General features: G+C 37.0%; 1 protein-coding gene across 43 annotated transcripts in view; it reads right to left on the reverse strand.

Moving 5' to 3' along the window:
- LOC144302962 (uncharacterized) overlaps positions 1 to 18,761 on the reverse strand; it is a 776,799-nt gene that overhangs the window by 658,935 nt on the left and 99,103 nt on the right. For 17 of the 43 annotated variants that reach the window (XR_013369984.1, XR_013369988.1, XR_013369987.1 and 14 more), the window contains 2 exons: positions 15,135 to 15,329; positions 9,343 to 9,401 (listed from right to left, as the gene is read on the reverse strand). The exons of the other annotated variants lie outside the window; for them this stretch is intronic. Coding sequence is in view for 9 of the 17 variants with exons in the window: in XM_077880553.1 (XP_077736679.1) it covers positions 9,343 to 9,401; positions 15,135 to 15,166 (91 nt within the window). In the remaining 8 variants the exon portion in view is untranslated. The remainder of the gene's footprint in view (positions 1 to 9,342; positions 9,402 to 15,134; positions 15,330 to 18,761) is intronic. 43 annotated transcript variants of the gene reach the window in all.

The following is an 18,761-nucleotide window of genomic DNA, read 5'->3' on the forward strand; positions in this document are numbered from 1 at the left end:
TTCTTTGGTCACACTGATTCCTGCATCCACAGTATTCTTCAGCGACGCTACTCTTCCCTATCCAGATTCTATTCACCCCTCAGGCTTAGTAAACATATTTCTAGTTTCTTCTATCACAGCACTAGTTTCTACCTATTGCCTCACAGTAAATATTAATTGCTCTCTCTTTGCTTTCTAGTTTAAACAATAAATTCTACAGTCATTGTGACAGTTATCAACATATTGCCTCTCAGCCTGAACTACATCCTTCTTTGCTTTGTGATATTACAGCTGGACCCTATAAACATTCTCTTTTGCCAGATGTCACAATGGTAAGTCTTGTCAGTAAAGGGCACTGGAGGGACAAGACCAAATGACCTCTCTTACCGATTCTGTTTTTTTCTTCTTTCTCCTTACATAGTGTGGCCAATAAGTGTGGCTTTCTGGTCAATACTGTACAGAGACCCAGAAGTAGATATTCTCCAGCAAATTCCATCTATACTTAAGCAGATAGCTTCTCTGAACTTCACTGGCACCCAACACACTGTTTCTTGGTCATCGCCACCTCAGCAAACTTCTCTTCAATTCAGAGGGCAAAAGCAGAGTTCACAAACTCAATTTATGCCTCTTCCAAAAAAAGTATAAGAGTAATGCAGTGGGCAAACACCTAATTTCTTCCACTCTGGAACAATTTATACTAGAGGTGGCAAAAGTAAAAACAAAATTTAATACTAGATACTGTAATAAGACAATGTTAATAGCACCCCTTGGATTCAGGAAATATAATGTGACTTTTAGAAATAACTATTTTTTTAATTAATAAAACAAAACCCTAGAATTCAAAACCCCAAACTATCTGATGATCTAAAGGAGATAAAGCTTCCTTGAGTCTGGAATTACAAAGACATATGCTTTTATAGCTAATTGTACATGTTTTTAAACCACTATTTTATAATTTCCCTTAAGACAAGGCTGGTACTCTAGCTTGATGATTTGCAATTATTATTTGATAAGAAATATTGATTAGAGAATAGACAAGCCCAATAGCACAGAAATTTAGCAAGATTAGAACCTCCCAATTTTTAATCTCTGATTTTGTAAAGTCAAATTTATTGATAAAAGGATAAGAAGTTAAGAATCCTAATGGTTCTCTGAAGCAAGATGTGATTCCAACAAAGTATCTCAGCTAAGACTAAAGGAGACCATGGTAGATTGCATTACTCATCTGTCAAATACTAGAGTATTTGTGGTCTTTCTTGTGGTCTACCCCCCACCCTCATTCTTCACCTGATTGACATTATACTTGGCCATGGGATTTGCTTGGGACATATACAGGTAAGCAAAAGAAACATATATCACTTCCAAGACAAGCCTTTTGGAGCCATAGTGTGATTGGCCATGTCTTCTTTCCCTTTCCATGAAACTGGTCATGTATCCATAATGGCTGTACCTTCATCCTGGGTCCCAAACTGATGACAACACAGAGCAGTCAACTCAGATGGATTTACAAAAACCAAATCTTTGTGGTTATAAGCTATGGAAAATTCCAGGTTGTTATTGTAACATAACCCAATTCACTCTAATTTCAGACAGCAATGGATAATTGTAATTAAGGTAAAAAGGACTCAAAGAAATAAAGCCTGGGACACCTGGGTGGCTCAGCGGTTGAGCATCTGCCTTCAGCTCAGGGCATGATCCCATGGTCCCCGGATCGAGTCCCACATCAGGCTCCCTGCATGGAACCTGCTTCTCCCTCTGCCTATGTCTCTGCCTGCCTCTCTCTCTCTCTGTCTTTCATGAATAAATAAATAAAATCTTAAAAAAAAAAAGAAATAAAGAAATAAAGCCTGAATGATAGAAAGAATAGTGGGGCCCATGGAGATCACAGTACTTTGTTAAGAACATCTTCACAAAACACAAGTCCAGGTACCCTGTGCTTAATGATTTTTATCCTCTAAGTTGCTATTTTTATTATATCCTTGAGAACTCTCTTGATCTTCTTCACTCTAATTAAAGCACAAAATATTTTAGATTCTTTATGTAAACCAACTGTGTGAGGCATAGATATGCACAAACAAGAGAACTGGGACTGTCAAGTACAAAATACAATAGAAAATGTGAAAATGTGACAGTATGTTCATATCCACAGATACCTATCCATGAAGGCAGAGTAGGTACATTTTACATTTTTGCATGAAATAAGTTGTGTGTTAATAGGAGTTTATAAATGAGACTAATCATAATGGCAGGTTGATTATATTGCACAAATCACAGATATATCTCCTTCATCTATAAAGTGACTATTAAATTCCTTGGTATATGTAAAATATTATTGCAAACATACACAGAACCCTCTATTATTTGGTGCAATAAGGATACTGAGTGTTTAAACTACCCAAATATTTCAGTCTTCCATAGTTTGCCAATTTCTAAAGAATCATAAAACAAAACAAAACAAAAAAAATGGAAAAAATACACATAACACCAAAACCATGTTGAATACAGTTCAATTCTGTAAATATTCACATGATACTATGGGATCTTGCAATGCTTCATGATCACTGTTTATTATGACTCTGCTGATAATGGGAAGATGCAGAAATTACACTTCTGAGAGCACAGTGTACTAAGCAGAGTCAGAAGACCTAGATACATGTCCTCACTTCGTGCTCCCACAACAATCCAGTTTACATTGTTGAAGTGACATACTAATTAATCCTTAATTAATTCCATCTCAAAACTATCCTCATGGTCATCCTACGTATATCTGCTACTTACAATTTCCGAACTCTGGTTTCTTCAATTACAGAACTGAAGATCAAATTGAAATAACATACACAAATGGTATTTGTAAAATCTTAAGCAATATACACATATAAGGTTTCAGCACTATTATTGGAGTATCAGATAATAAAGTGTGCTGTCTTAAGAAAACATCATATCGTTTTTATTTCCTTCCTTCAGTCATTCAACAAATAGTCATTATTCGTTACTACTATAAGTCAGAGACTGTGCTGGTCACTGAGGGTAGAGATAAAAAAGAAACAAATAATCCTTACATTCCTGTAGATTTTATGCTAGTGCCACTAGTGAAAATTAATCCTCCTGGAAAAGTCCAAATGAATGAGGGCAAGTCTATTTTGTTCCCATTTAATTGGGAAGACAACTAAAAATGCAAAATGGTGGGGCTTTCAGATCTCTCTGCAACTCAATCTACTTTGGATGGAGGCTAAAACTCAAGAATCCCAGTTTACATTCATGCTCTGGCCAGTTCATTATTTTGTTTTTAAAGGATTAATGGAAATTCTTATAGCGTCCTTGATCTTACCTCAAGAGATCTCCTAGTTCATCCTGGCCTCTAGGCAGGATTGCCCTTAAAGGCAAAACAAAAATAAAACTAATCCTTGCAATTGTGAACAAAGTTGGTCAGTCATGTTTATACTGGCTCCACAAACCAATCTTCAGGATGTTAGTTCCAAGCTTAACAGCCCCATCTTCAGAACTTTATGAGCTACTCTAGTCCTATAGACCTCAAAATAGTCCAACATTTCCAGCTGAGAAACGGAGGACTTCTAAAGGAGATAAAAGGAAGGAGAGAAGTTTCCACAATCGAATGTCCAAACAAAGCACAAATGAGCAGAGTTTTGGCAACAGAACTATAAAGGTAAGTTTTCAGGGTGAAAAGAAACATTACTCTTTTGCTGCTAAATTCTGTGTCTATTAAGACAGTGGCTGCTTTTGAGACTAGCATACTACTCTATAATACAAAGGGAGTGAGACTGTGAATCACTAATATTAGGTGTACTTAAATAAATATGTGTCTTCAGTTTCAAAAGACCAAAGTCAGAGCCTACCTACCCACAAGTTCCATATCTTGTTCAGGTCCCAAAACTATATTTTAATCAGATCTATCCTATGGGAGTCAGAAAACATCCTGACAAATCTGAGCCAAATGCCTGTTCTGATCAGTTTGTAACAGCCATTCTGAGAGCTCCAATGCCCTCTTTTGGCCGGCAGAGAGAATTGCAATTCCCTTCTATTGTCAAAGAGCCCTTTGGAAAAAGAATGTGTTTACAACAAAGCCCTTTACTCATAAGCAAACCACAATAATGACTAGACAAGTGGAAGTTGCCTCTAGTAAAAGCACTTCTGCTTTCAGAGAGCCTCATTAAATGAATTTCATTATACATCCCTCTCAAGCCCAGTCGGCAAACACAGCACATTCTTAACCTCTCAGCTGAACACTAGATTTTAATAGCAATTCATCAAGGAACACATGGTTCTCTGTCATATAAGCTGTCTCTTAGGACAGGTTGTGGCCAATAGTTATCTGTCCTTTTCTCTCTCCATTTAGTATTTATTTTATTCTGTCCTATGTTGTAGTTCACTATTTACAAAATAGCTCATCAATTCCTTGAGGACATGGACTATATATTGTTCATCTCTCTACCCCTAGCACCTAGCACAGTGCCTGGCATTTGTTGGGACTCTGTAACAACTGAAAGGATGGAGGGATGTGAAATAATTCGTATGGAGAAAATCTTTAGTTACATCGTTGTTGGAATGGATTTTCTTCCTTCAAGCTATTCTGTTTTAATCCCCTGGTAAATTTTTAGGATTTCAAGAGTTTCAGCACAGCGAACATCAAAACAAAAACAAACAGAAAGGTTTTAGGTAGCATAAGCTTTTCAAGGGCAAGAGGAGAAACTCAAAAATTCTATGGCCCCCTTACTAGGTCTCTGCCTTTTAAATACCAGTAGAAAATGTAATGCAATGTTAGTTGCAACCCACAGACTTCTACCTTGGCAAAGAGCTCTACCTGGTTATACACAGGTAACAAATACAAAACCTACTAGGTCAACACCAAACTTTATAATATAGTGTCATGGGAAATACTGTCTTTGTTGAGAGATGTCCTTGAGCACTCTTAAGACATCTTCAGCAATATCCTAAATTGCTGAATATCAGGTGATCCACACAGCAACTTCACCATTCAGATTAGTGCTAAGTATGGGCGATGGGTGTTGGAGATGCTTGCTTGATAAAGTACAGTGAAATTTTTTTAATGGCAAATACCTCAGATATTATACCATGTCTTTACTGAATGTGACTTTCTGAAATTCCAAAACACAAAGTTGCCTTTATCCCATATATTGCCTAAATCACACAGCATAAAACCAGTCTATAATGGCCAATTACATGACCAAATAAGTTTTATCGGCACCTACATCAAAAGAGATTTGAAGATGTAGTCAAAACTTCTTGATCAGACAGGGCCATTTGTCATGAGATGGTATTTACTGAGCACCTGCCAGATCCAGGGCACCTCAGCATCTATATCACTGGAAAGGCTGGAAAGACAAGAGATGATGCCAAGGACCATGGAACCCAATCAAAGGGACTGAGTCCACGTAACTGACTACCTGAGTAGCTGACATTTATAGAAAGTAACTTGAAACACAAACCCAACTAGAGACACCTAATATACCTGAATAGAATAAAACCTATTACAGCAAGATAGTAATAGATGATACACCCGCGTCTATTCAATACCTGCATAAGAAAAAATATATGAACAAATAATCAATCTTTTAAATGACTATTTGTTGGAAAGGGTATGTAGAAGGTATAAATCACCTCTGCCTTTTCCTAGTGCAAGAAAGCTTCATAAAGTAACTAAAAATAGGAACTTTGCTTTCAATCAGAAGTTGTGGCAAAGGGATCAAAAGTGTCATTGGATAAATAGATAGTGTAGTATATAAATTGAACAAATATCTTTAGCAGAAATAAGTAATTTGTATGAAAGGTATATTTTATTTTATTTTATTTTATTTTTAATTTTTTTTTTTATTTATTTATGATAGTCAGAGAGAGAGAGAGAGAGAGAGAGAGAGGCAGAGACATAGGCAGAGGGAGAAGCAGGCTCCATGCACCGGGAGCCCGACGTGGGATTCGATCCTGGGTCTCCAGGATCGCGCCCTGGGCCAAAGGCAGGCGCCAAACCGCTGCGCCACCCAGGGATCCCTGAAAGGTATATTTTAAAATAAAGATTTTACCTTTTTTATACTAATATTTGACTAAACTTCAATGTGACATAGTAATACAATCTAATTGGACAAAGTAATTAATTAGTGGAGATTTTGTAAATTTTATAAATTTTTTAAAACCCCAATAGATAAGAAGCAGAGAAATTTATACATAGAGAATATTAGTCTTTAAGGCAATGGAAAACCCCCATTTTAAGTCTTAGCTATAAAGTATATTAATAAAAATGACTCACTACACAGTAGATAAAACTTTGAAATCTATGTATGTCCATGTATGTATAATAAATATAGACCTACACATATAAATGTATTGATATATATATACATAATCACAAAGCATACTTATTTGAGGAAATATTCAAATCAGGAGAGAAACTAATAAATCTTTTTCCATAGAAACAATTTGTTAGCATTTCCCCTTCGTTAAGTACATACTCAACAAAGAAAATATGATATTAAGTATACCTATTAGCATTTCCAAGATTGCTCCAGGTTTTTAAAGTTTCTCTCTGGGTTGTATTTGATCATCATGCATAACCATTTATTTAAACAGAAGAGGAGTTTTGTGAAAAATATGCTCAATTCTTTCCTATACCTATATTATCAACATGTTAAGGGTGTCCACTGCTGTTGGGTCATCTAGTGATTCATGAAAATAGGAGAGACAAAGGAAGAAGCCTGAGCCTATGGCCTTTCTATCTGTATCGACCGACCTACCTACCTACCTACCTACCTACCTATTTATCATTCTAGATCTAATTCAAAACATTATGTACCCCAGGGTTCATAACTTTTTTTGTGCCACTGACTCCTTTGGCAGTCTGGTGACATCTGTGTATCCTTTCTGAAAATAATATTCTCAAATGTATATAATAAAACACAGAGAACAAGGAAACCAACTACATTTAAAGACATCAAAACATTTTAAAATTAAAAATTATGATGAAATAATATGATGTGCTTCTATAACTTATTAAACATTATATCTAATGATGGATTTAATAATTACCATCATTTAAAGTAGATTATGATGAGCATAAATGACATTTTGAGGGACCTGCAACAATAATGTGCCAAGAATCTATGATGTCTACTGGTGACAAATCCACAAGTACTGATAAAAGTGAATATGGTTTACTGCCTACACTGACAACTAAAAAAAATATTAAATCTCTGTGAAAAATTAGTGAAAAGTAAGATATAAGTTATTTCTCATCCATTCTCATGTACTCCCACATCTTTTTAAAAAATATATTTTATTTATTTATTCATGAGAGACACAGAGGGAAGCAGGGGGCAGAGACACAGACAGGCAGAAGGAGAAGCAGGCTCCATGCAGGGAACCCAACGTGGGACTCAATCCCAGAACTCCAGGATCATGCCCTGGGCTGAAGGCAGTGCTAAACTGCTGAGCCACCCAGGCTGCCCTATACTCCCACATCTTAAAAATCCCCTGATATAGGCTCACAGTACATACACAAAAATCATTAATGGTCCAATTTGGGTTAAAGCAATAGCAATGTATATTCCTTGTTTAGGAATAAAATGTGTATCTACATTTCCTCCTGTGTTATTGGTATAACTTACATAAATCTTTACAATGCCAAACTTACACAGCAAAAGTAGTGCTTTATCTTATACATTTTAAGATTATTAATGGAATTGTTAAGGGTAATTAGTAAATCATTTAATTGTTTCTAGACTTCATAACACAAGGAGAGAATATTAGAGAATTAAAGAAGGAACTCATAAAAGAAAAGGTGATCAAATGTATCTGGATATTATAATAGAATAGTAAAAGCCTAAATTCACTGGATTTTAGGAAATGGCCTAGAGATTTCATATACAAAGGTATTCACTAACCATTGTAACCAAATGTCCTATGGCTACAGATCTGGAATTGAACAGCAGCGCTACAGAGCTAGATGTAGATAGGGCTTGAGAAAGCCAAGTGAAATAAATGTCATATACAATAGAAGGAATACATTGTGCAAGGAGCTTAGCTCAAGAAGAGATCACGGGGAACAAAGTAGAGTCAGATTGTGATGGTAAGGAGTGGAGTTAAGGGTGAATAGAAACAAGGTGTGAAAGCCTGAAACAATATTGAGGTTGGCCATTTCCTGGACATCAAAGCTACTCTCCTCTGGGTGGGATTTGAGACTCTAACACATACCTGACCTCCAAGCTATTCTCTAAATTGTTAGCATACTTTCCCATCAGCATACTATACCCTTCTTAAGGATCTTCTCTTCATCTCTACTTGTACAAATCTCACTCTTTCTTCAAGATAAAACTCAAATGTCAGTTTCTTGGAGTCTTTTCTAATGAACACTCTTTAGTCAGAATTAATATTTATAATCCTCTATTTTGGCCTTTTGTCACCATGCCACATGATGTCCTTCAGTGGGTTGGTTGTATAAATGACTATGATTAGGTGTTTATGGTAAAGAATGTAAGTTTCTCATATTTGATATTCTCTGCAACATTTAGTGCCATGCCTCAAATATAATAGGTACTCAGTAAGTTATTTATATAGTATCAGTGATAACACACCAATATGAACCAACTCCAAGGATTCGGTATCATTCATGGAGCCATGACTCGTAGAAATGCTGGTCAGTAAGAAAATGTAATTATCTACTTACTAGCTCCAGAAATGACCTCACCAGCCATGTACCCTTTGTTGGTTTTAATGACGACAAAATTAAGGTCCAGAAAATAGTTGCTTATTGCCCAAGATCAGAGAGCCTAAACAATAACGTGGATTTCCTAATATCTAGTCCATTAATCTTTTGGCTTCATTATATATTAAGAAGAGAAGACAACAGGAGCTCTGAATTAAAAGGCTATAATTCTCACCATCTTACATTTACCTCTTAGGGAATTTTGTGCTGTTTTTTCTCTTTAGTAAATATAAATTAAAAATAAATGGGAAAAGTAAACAAGATGGCAAAGGATATGTCACAGGAAGAAATGGAATGGTCCTGAGTTTGAAGGTACAAGATTTCAGTGAATGAGCTATAAAGAGCTGAAGAAGGTAGAAGAGACAATGTAGGGGTAGGAGCTGGGGAGAGATGATTGGAGAGAGGAGAGGTTGACACATGTCTCCTTAATGTTTCCCATCATGACTTTAACTCTTCCAGATCCTCAGACAGAAAGCCTCAGGGCCACCTAACTCTCCTTTTACTCACCTCCTCCTCATCTGCTAGTCCCACAGCAAATCCTGTTGGCTCTACCAGAACATACATACACCCAAAATTTGACCATTTCTCACAATCTCCACTATCACCTCTTGTCTAGATTATTGCAATACTACCTGAATGGTCTCCACTTCTGTCTTTGCAGTCTATTCCCAGTACAGCAGCCAGGGTAATCCTGTTAAACAGTGAGATCATATCACTTCTCCACTCAAAGCCCTCCAATGGTTCCCCATTGGCCCCAAGATATGAGTTGATGTCCTTGCTGTGGCATACAAGGCCTCCGTGGCTGCCCCTCAGTCCCCATTAATTCTGACATCACCTCCCACTATCACACTCACTCACTCCATTCCAGCCACGTGGGCTGCTCTCCAGCCCCACTAATCCAGGCCCACTGCCACCCTCAGTCTCTGAGCTTGCTCTTCCAGAACAGTCTAGAGCTTGGACGGTCCCACAAGCCAGTTCATAAGGCAGGTTCTCAGCGAGACCTTCCCTGAGACCTTCCCTGGCCACACATCTAAATTGAACTCCCCTTCCTCTAGTGGTTCATTTGCCTGCCAGTGCTTTCTTTCTTTTCCTTAGGTCATAGTACTGCATATTTTACTTACATATCTTGTTTATAGTCTGATGCCCAAATAAAAAGTTAACTCAATGAGAGATTTTTGCCTTTTTCATTATGATTTGATTACTGATATACCCCAATGCCTGGAATGCTGACTGGTAGTTAGCAGGTTCTGAATAAATATTTGTTGAATAAACTAATGATACATGATGCAAAAATCATGCACTGCTCCTAATAGGCTCTTAACATATTAAGCCTTGCACCTCCCTAAAGGAAAACTTTACCCACACTCTAATATCATTTAAAACTAAACAAATTCTCTGAAAGGTAATTAAGAATTTTTTCTTCCAGAGACAAATTAGACAATTTCCTACTGACTAAATAACTCCCTATTTGATCACTAGAATTTATTAAGCATACTAAATTGCACATAAGAGATGTGTGTGTGTATGTGTGTGTGTGTGTGTATGCAAGTAAAGGGGACAAGAGTCACGTGTTTTGGAAACAGATTAATATCCTTCAGACCTAAAGAATGGTAAAAGCATGGCAGGCAGGCACCAAATTATTCAGTTACTGAGAAATCAGAATAAACAGTTCTGCTGAAACTATAATATGAACTAAAGAAATCTTCAGAAGAACAGAAGGTATATCTAAGCTTATTCTTCTGGGCCTTTGGATCTTGGAGTATGATTTTCATTCTAAAAATCAGTTCCACGATATTTTATAATATTCACTTCAGAAATTTCAGGCTACTTATGACCTAGTGAGAATGTGTTAGTCATAGATAGTATTTGTCTCTTATCCTGGGGCAGTTCCTGGCATACAGGGGATATTTAGTAAAAGCAGTTGAATTGCTTAAAATGAGGGATCCATGGATTAGAACATGGACATTTATATACCCCATATTTTTGGTATTAAATACCCAGTATTTTTGGTATTCTGGTCATAATAACTTTCCTAGCAAGTGCCAGAGTAGCTGAGTTGATTGAACAGCTGCCTTCAACTTAGGTATGATCTCCAGGTCCTGGGATCAAGCCCCACATCATGCTCCCTGCTCAGGAGGAAGTCTGCTTCTCCCCCTGCTTGTGCTCTCTCGCTCAAATAAATAAATAAAGCCTTTTTAAAAAATAATTTTCCTAGCAATATTTGATCTATAAACAACATCCCGAAACTCACTTTAAAATCCAGATATATCAGGTTATTTCTCAATACAACCACTAAAGCCAAGTAAGGGAAGTTTCAGGAAGCCTAGAGGCTGATTCTAGTCTGGAAAGAATGTAAATGTGTGAGGCTTGCAGGAACTACTGCCTTTTATGGCCAAGGATAAGAGAGAGCTATAGGAGCAGCCTGTACTTTCAGAGCCAAATGTTTCCTTTGAGCCAGAATGGATGCCAAGGACAAGCAGGACTGGAGTTGCCATCAAAGGGCCTTGCCCAAGTGGTCATCATCCAGGTTAGGTGACTCCAACAGAAAGAACCAGGACCAGAGTCAGCCAAAGGGTTCATCTTCTTTTGGCAGGGAACAATGCTATAATATGGGTCTCTGGGGCAGCCCGGGTGGCTCAGCAGTTTAGTGCCACCTTCAGCCCAGGGCCTGATCCTGGAGACCTGGGATAGAGTCCCACATCAGGCTCCCTGCATGGAGCCTGCTTCTCCCTCTGCCTGTGTCTCTGCTTCTTTCTCTCTCTCTCTCTCTCTCTCATGAATAAATAAATAAAATCTTTTTTTAAAAAATGGGTCTCTAAAGAACCAAAAATAATATCCCATCTGCCACTCAGACAGTTACAAAGTCATGTGACCACTATACTGATTAAGAAAGACCTTTGTTCCTCCTTTCCCTCTTCTCTCTCACCTCACCCTGACCTTGAGAAATAAGACAAGGTGGAACACAGAAGGCAAAGAGAGACTCCACACCTTCTTTCCCCACAGCTGACTTCTGAGCCTGAAGTTACAACTCCAAGCTGGGAGTTACAGGGTGAAGATGGCAGAGGATCTTTAAATTGACTGAGATTGAATGCTTGATATTCCAGATACTGGGCTTCCAGGTTGAGTACTCTTTCTGTGCATTGCACTGCTTATTCAAGGTGACCTCCTGTTTTCATATGTATCCTATATAGTATATCTGTCAAACCACATAGTGTAGAGCTGAGGAGCTCCAGCTAAGGAGGCAGACAGATGTGACCTTGGGCGAGTTACTTAATCTCTGTAAGCCTCAGTTTCCTCACATGCAGAAAAAGAATACAATGGCACTACTTGATCAGATTGTTATGAAAAATGTGGTAGTACATGTGAAACAGTAGATAATTCATGCATTTAACCAACCTTTAGTGAATATCTACTATATTCATTTCTTAGAGCTTCCATAACAAAGTACCAAAAACTGAGTGGCTTACAATGACAGAAACTTACTGTCTTACAGTTCTGGATGCCAGAAGTCTGAAATCAAGATGTCAGCAGGGCCCTGCTCCCTGTGAAGGTGCTAGAGAAGGATCCCTTCTCAAGATCCCTCTCTCCTAGCTTCTCTAAGTAATTTGGCTGGGAACAGCATAACTTCAGTCCCTGTGCGCATGTCTATGTCTAAACTTCTCTTTTTTATAAGGGCACCAAATCATACTGAATTAGGGACCTACGTCTCTCCAGTATGAGCTCATCTCAACTAATTATGTCTACAATAATCTTATTTCTAAATAAGTTCACTTTCTGAGATACTGGGGATTAAAACTTAAACATATGAATGTTTAGGGTACATAATTAAACCTCTAGTATCTATTTTGCACCAGATACTTCTAGGCACTGGACGGCCAGCCGTGAATAGATTGTGCTTAGTGTACTTGTATTCTCATTGGGAAAGTCATACAATACATTCACAAATAAACAAGGTAATTCCAGACAGACACAGAGTTCTGAAGAAAGTAAAATAATAGATTAGAGCAGTGGTCTTCAAACATTTTTGTCTTTGGACCCCTTTCCCTGTTGTACCCCAAAAACTTTTATGTACATGGATTATATTTCTCTCAGTCTTTACTGTTTTAGAAGTTTATTTTATCCCTTGTTCCAAGTTGAAAACTTGGTGACACATGTTTAACATTTCAAATGGAAACACTAAGTTAATATTTTAAAACTAAATAAATTAATGAGCAGAAAAATGTAAAATTTTAGTGTCAATATTTGTAACTCAAAAACATGCTTTTAACATTATCATGGAATCTTGGCTCAAGTGATCACTCAAAAATCATGCCTAGCTGAACCTAACCTAGCTAAATACCAAAGTAGTGTGTACATACCTACTGGTACATAATTTATTGCCACTTACTTCTAAATGCGTGGTTCTCAGCCTAACTGTACCTTAAGATTCTCCTGGAGAGCTTAAAAGTTTTTGATAATGAAAAGTCACACAGAACCATTTAAGTCAAAATGTTTCGACATGGGTTCTGCTGGCTATCAGTGTTAATTTCCTTGCTTCATCATAGATAATTAAGTAAGCCACAGTAGCCATAAAGAATTAAAACCAAACAGCAACAAATGTTATACAGGTGATTTTAAGCCAGGATTGAGAACTCCTGCTGTATTCTGGATGAACATGAATTCCAACAGGCATCAATTAGTAAAATCAACCTCTCTCTCAATATTGAGAATTCTCAATCTGACCTTGCTCTGTTCCTTGGAATCATTTTGATCCAACATGAATATGAACTAGAATATGGACATTATATTAATTCTACCTGTATATATATGGTCAAGTGGAAGAAAAAGTTCAAGTTCAGCTCTTGCTGTCTTGGAAAATGCCCAACAATTTGTCCTGCAAAAAGGTTGAAATGTCAAATGACATTGTTTCCTACAAAACCGAATTAGAGCATGGCCTCAAAAGTTAATATATTCAGATCTTTCCTCCACCCTTAGAAGGTCAAATATTCACAACCATCATAAAATCTACACTGCACTATCCTCCAGGATTTCTGAAGCTGCAAGAACAAATTATAAAACTAAAGAAAAATAAACCTTTTATTGAAGGAAAGTTATTGTCTAAGAAGAGGGAAAACTTTATGAGGATACAGCTAAACAGAGAAACATGTCATCGAAACCACCTAATAGCTGCACTATGCTTTACAACTTATAAAATTCTTGCATCTGTAAATTGATCTGACCCTCGCAACATTTGTAGTTGGCAACTATTACTCATATTTTCATTTTCTATAAAAGGAAATGGAGATTATAAGAGGTTAAGTGACTCAGCTAATGTTAATGGCCCAGATAACACCCAAACTCAGGTCTTACTCAAGAAATCTTGAGCCTTTTCAACAGCCTTTCTCTTTATGTGGGAATGTGTCAACATTTCTTGAACTGGTTTTCCTGATTCTACCTACAATAAAAACTTCCTCCCCAGACCAAATAAATGCAAAATCTGTTTTTAAATTGTACCAATATGTTATACCACTCATAAGTCAGAAGATAAGTAATTAATTCACTAAAATAATATTTTTCACCAAAGACTACTGGGCATTTTCTATTCTTTGTTTTCACTAACAATATTTTAAAACCAACAATTCCACAGTTCAGCCAGTTTGGGGCAGATTCTTTGAATGCTAGATATAATTTTTAAAATTATTTTCCTCAGTATTGTCTCTAAAGTAGGTCAAATAAACTATATTAACTATAAAAAAAAATCTAGCCAAACAGACATGAATGCAATTATCCCTAGGAGACAATTCTGAGTCAAATGAAGAGGCATGTGGTCATATTAAAGAAGAAAGAACTCTTTAGTGTTTCATCTAAAAATCTGATCTGACAAAAAATGTCGTAATGGTAACCCATAAAAAAGGCAGTACTTTGAGTAATAGTGATGAATATGAAATCCAGTCAATGCCGCATTTTAAATAACATCTGTGGCTCTTTGTAATCTGCAATAATAAAATGATTCTCTTTAGTTTGTGTTCTTGTGTAGAGGCTAAGGGGGAAATAGCCCTCAGAGTAATAGGATGGCAGAGAAACTCTCTTGTTTCATATTATTCCCCAAAATAGCAGTCAATTTTTACAGAATCAAACAGCCAAATGAAAACTGGACAGAATAAAAGACCAAGGGCAACAGAAAAGCAGATGCTTTGGCGAGAAGGCAGCCTATAAATGTTGGTTTCCTAGGATTTTGATAGCAAGACTGTTTATCTTATTGAAAGCAGAGTCTAATTGAATAAAAGAGTTTTTAAAATAGTGGGCCATTAATTAGGCAGCATGGGGTAAAGCACAGATTCCATAATGTACGAGGCTTCTGGGAGCCACAGGCAGCGCTCATTGATTCTGTCAGGGTGCCAGAGGAACGAGAGAGCTGAATGTTTTGCCTCTTCTGGAAACCTACCTGCTACATTTGGTAGTGGCTTCCCCATGCATTGCCTCTGTTCAAATCATCCCATAATTACTCTGGCACTGTAAGCTGCGAACTTGGCGGGCTCTGAGAGATATCAGATGTTTTTCTCATGCTTGCTGAACCTCTCTTAGACAAATTTTGCATTGTTTTTTGTGTCAGTTTTATCGTGGAACATCGTGTTGCCATCTGGGAAGGAAAACAACATGGCAGAGGAGCAGCTGGTGAATGGCAATGGACAAATAAACATTGGCAGGCACCCGCCATTAGGTGAGATAAGAGGGATGGGCAGCTGCCAACACCGATGATCCCTCACCACTGGAACATCTTTCACTGTCCCCTTCTCTCTTATCTTCATTCAAATTCATGGCAATTTTTCATTCAAAGACTTAACCTCTCCAAGTGTCAGGTGTTGGGCTTTCTCCTCTGTCCAGGAGGATCGAGAGACATCTATAAAGTACCCTACCAACTGAATTTCTCTCTCCGGGCAGGCCAATGGGCTTCCTGAAGCAAAGGGAAAGCTTCTGATAACATAACAGAAAGGCTCCCCTGAAGAATGAGAGGATACCAAAACTCTCACCAAGCTTTCCAGACAATCTAGTGGATTTTATTTGGGTCACACCCAGCATAATCACTATTTGTGGCTTTCAAACCTTTAAATCTTTTAGAAACCATAGTTACAGTAAACGAATTAAATAATACTAACATGCCTTTGGGAGCAGGGCAGCAAGGGAAAGTAAATTATACTTGATTGACAGTTATATACCATGCTTTCTTGTTCCCAAGATATAATTCTTCTATTGTAACATTTCTAAAATTGAGATCCACAGAATTCATGTCTAAAGAAATATCTGACAAATTCTAGGCAGCAGAATAAGTTGTGAAGTGCCAAGAGTCATTATTGCCTGCACATGTGCAAACTGGTAACATCTGAAGGTAAACATCCATCCAACCACTTCTGTTGTGTCATTTTTACTGTTGGAACTAATAGGGTTGAATTTTTAACTTAAATTTGGATTCCAACCTTTGGCTTAAAAAATCTTCAAAGGAGTACACATACACACATAATATAGCATTGATTTTTTAAATTGTGTTCCGTTTACAGAAATTTGTTTCACACTAGCAATGCAATTAGAGGCAATAGAAGCTGCTGAATCACTCAAAATTATTCAAAGTTCTTTAAATTAGTAGAGGTTGGAACAATGATTCTATGTGTCATGAACACTGACCTTTAAGCTAAAACATCTATTTGACAAAATCTTCCAGCTGACTTTCAATATACAATTCAATTAAGGATTAAATTACATATATTTAATATATACTATATTTAATATATAATTCAATTAAGGAGAAGTTATAAAGTATAATTTACATATATTATTAAATATAATTATTCTCATAATTGGATTATGCATTGCATATATGTAATATATTACGTATTGAGTTTATATGTTATATATGTAATATTTCATATGTATTAATTTAACCAAAAAAGAAATGAAAATGCAAACAAAACCTTGAACTCTCAACAAGCTTACACTCTAAGTCCTAAAAAGGATGAGATTAAAAGCAAGAGGAGCAGTATACCAGTAAGCCATTTATAAAAGCAATGGCTAAGAAAATTTGAATGTTGCAGAAAATTTGAATGTTGTACTACAAATTTTGATTGTGGTAATCATGAAAATGGCATAAAATTATATGTACCATTTATTATAAAAAGTATACATAAAACCTATATTCATCTAATTCATCCCTTTGTTTAGAAAGTAAGGAACTAAGATCCCACAGTTCACTTGTGACAGAAAAACTAGAAATTACGAGATAAGTAGAGAGGCTTCATAAGAGGGCGAACATGAGGGCATGAAATGAAATGCTTTTGATCTATGCAATAAGCCAAATTAGGGCCAGCCAGTAACTCCTGAAACAAAATTAAAACAAGTTCTCTGAAAAGGACCCCTGCTACTAAATCAATCCTCATTTAAATCTCTATTTTTAAACATAACCAATAAAATATCTAGGAAAATCTAAGAGAAACCAGTACATTAAGAAAACTTCCTGAAAATCTGCTTAAATTCACTTCAAAATCATGAGAAAAGCCAGCCACTCTGAATGTTTTAGTAAGTGATATAATTTATATGCGGCCACACTCTTTGGTCCATGTGCTATTCACTCTTTTGACATCTGTCAAGGAAGTATATGACAATTGTTATTACCCTGTATTGAGCTCCAATGAGATTATTTGAACTAATATCATTATATTAATTCAGAAATTTTGAGATCATGATCCATTAGTCTATAATCCTTAATCTAAGAGTTCAATAAGGTTTTTGCCTATAGACCACTCTTAATCATCACTGATAAAAAAAATTTTGTTCTAGAGCAGCCAGAAAATACTTCCTAAAGTAAACCTATCATTGGCAAATAGAAGCTGCAAGCACTTCCTCCTAACTTCTTGAGCATCTACAATGTACAGAACACTAGATGGACTCTAGTGATACCAAGAAAGGTCATCCTTAACCCTGTTTTGCCAATAAAGAAATTGAAGACTAGAAGTGGTAATAATTTACGCAAATTCAAGCAGCTCAAAAACAGAGAAAAGAACTGTCTCTAGGGCAGCCTGGGTGGCTCAGCGGTTTAGCGCCACCTTGGGTCCAGGGTGCGATCCTGGGAGACCCGGGATTGAGTCCCATGTTGGGCTCCCTGAATGGAACCTGCTTCTCCCTCTGCCTGTGTCTCTCCCTCTCTCTCTCTCTCTCATGAATAAATAAAATCTTAAAAAAAAAAGAACTGTCTCTAAAATTTATGACCTTAACTGCTACCCTATGATGCAAGGTTTTCAATGATTAAGCCAAATTAGTATTATATAATTGATTATGACTTTGAAGTCAGTCTAAATATTCAGGGAGGCTTCTTGGAAGAGCTGGAAAATAAACAGGGCTTTGAAGGATACATAAGCTTGGTAAAAGGTAGATTTTTGTCAAAATATCAGCAAATAAATAAAACTGAAGAGGAACTATTGGAGAAGAAGAAAGGGAAACTCCAACAGGAATAGCTGGAATATTGTAGAAGGCCTGCAGGAAAAGAAATTGGAATTAGAATTACATTCTGGCCAAGGTAGTGCAAATTAATTTGTAAATGCTAATGTCCTGTTGGAAGGCTTCCAGGGAGACAGAGCAGTATGGAGAGGAAGTAGACCCCCTTGATGAGTAAGTCAGTGCCTTCCTGAGAAGGGTAATAGCCTCACAGCTCAGTGGGGCCCAGATGACGGAATGCAAGAGGCGACATAGCTAATATGATCACTGAATGATAAATCAGAGCATATAATCACATGGATATTTTTCACCCCAAAAGACAGGATCTTGTCACTTAACAGGATCAATGAAGAAGGAAGCATATCCCTGGCCACTGAGAAGCACCCAGAGCCACTGTGCCTTCTTGAGAGTGAAATGGTTTTGACACAGGTTCATCTGACTCACCAGAATGTCCCCTGTTAACAACAGAATTTCATAGGAATGGAGCAAAATGTAATCATAAGTACCCCAAACTCCAAGAACTCATCAACAGAGCTATGTAAGGTAAAGCTCAGGATTTGAAGAATCTAGATTTAAAATGTCCAGGCTA

The sequence above is a fragment of the Canis aureus genome, chromosome 32 (genome assembly GCF_053574225.1).
Source record: "Canis aureus isolate CA01 chromosome 32, VMU_Caureus_v.1.0, whole genome shotgun sequence".
In the NCBI taxonomy this organism is placed as follows: Eukaryota; Metazoa; Chordata; class Mammalia; order Carnivora; family Canidae; genus Canis; species Canis aureus.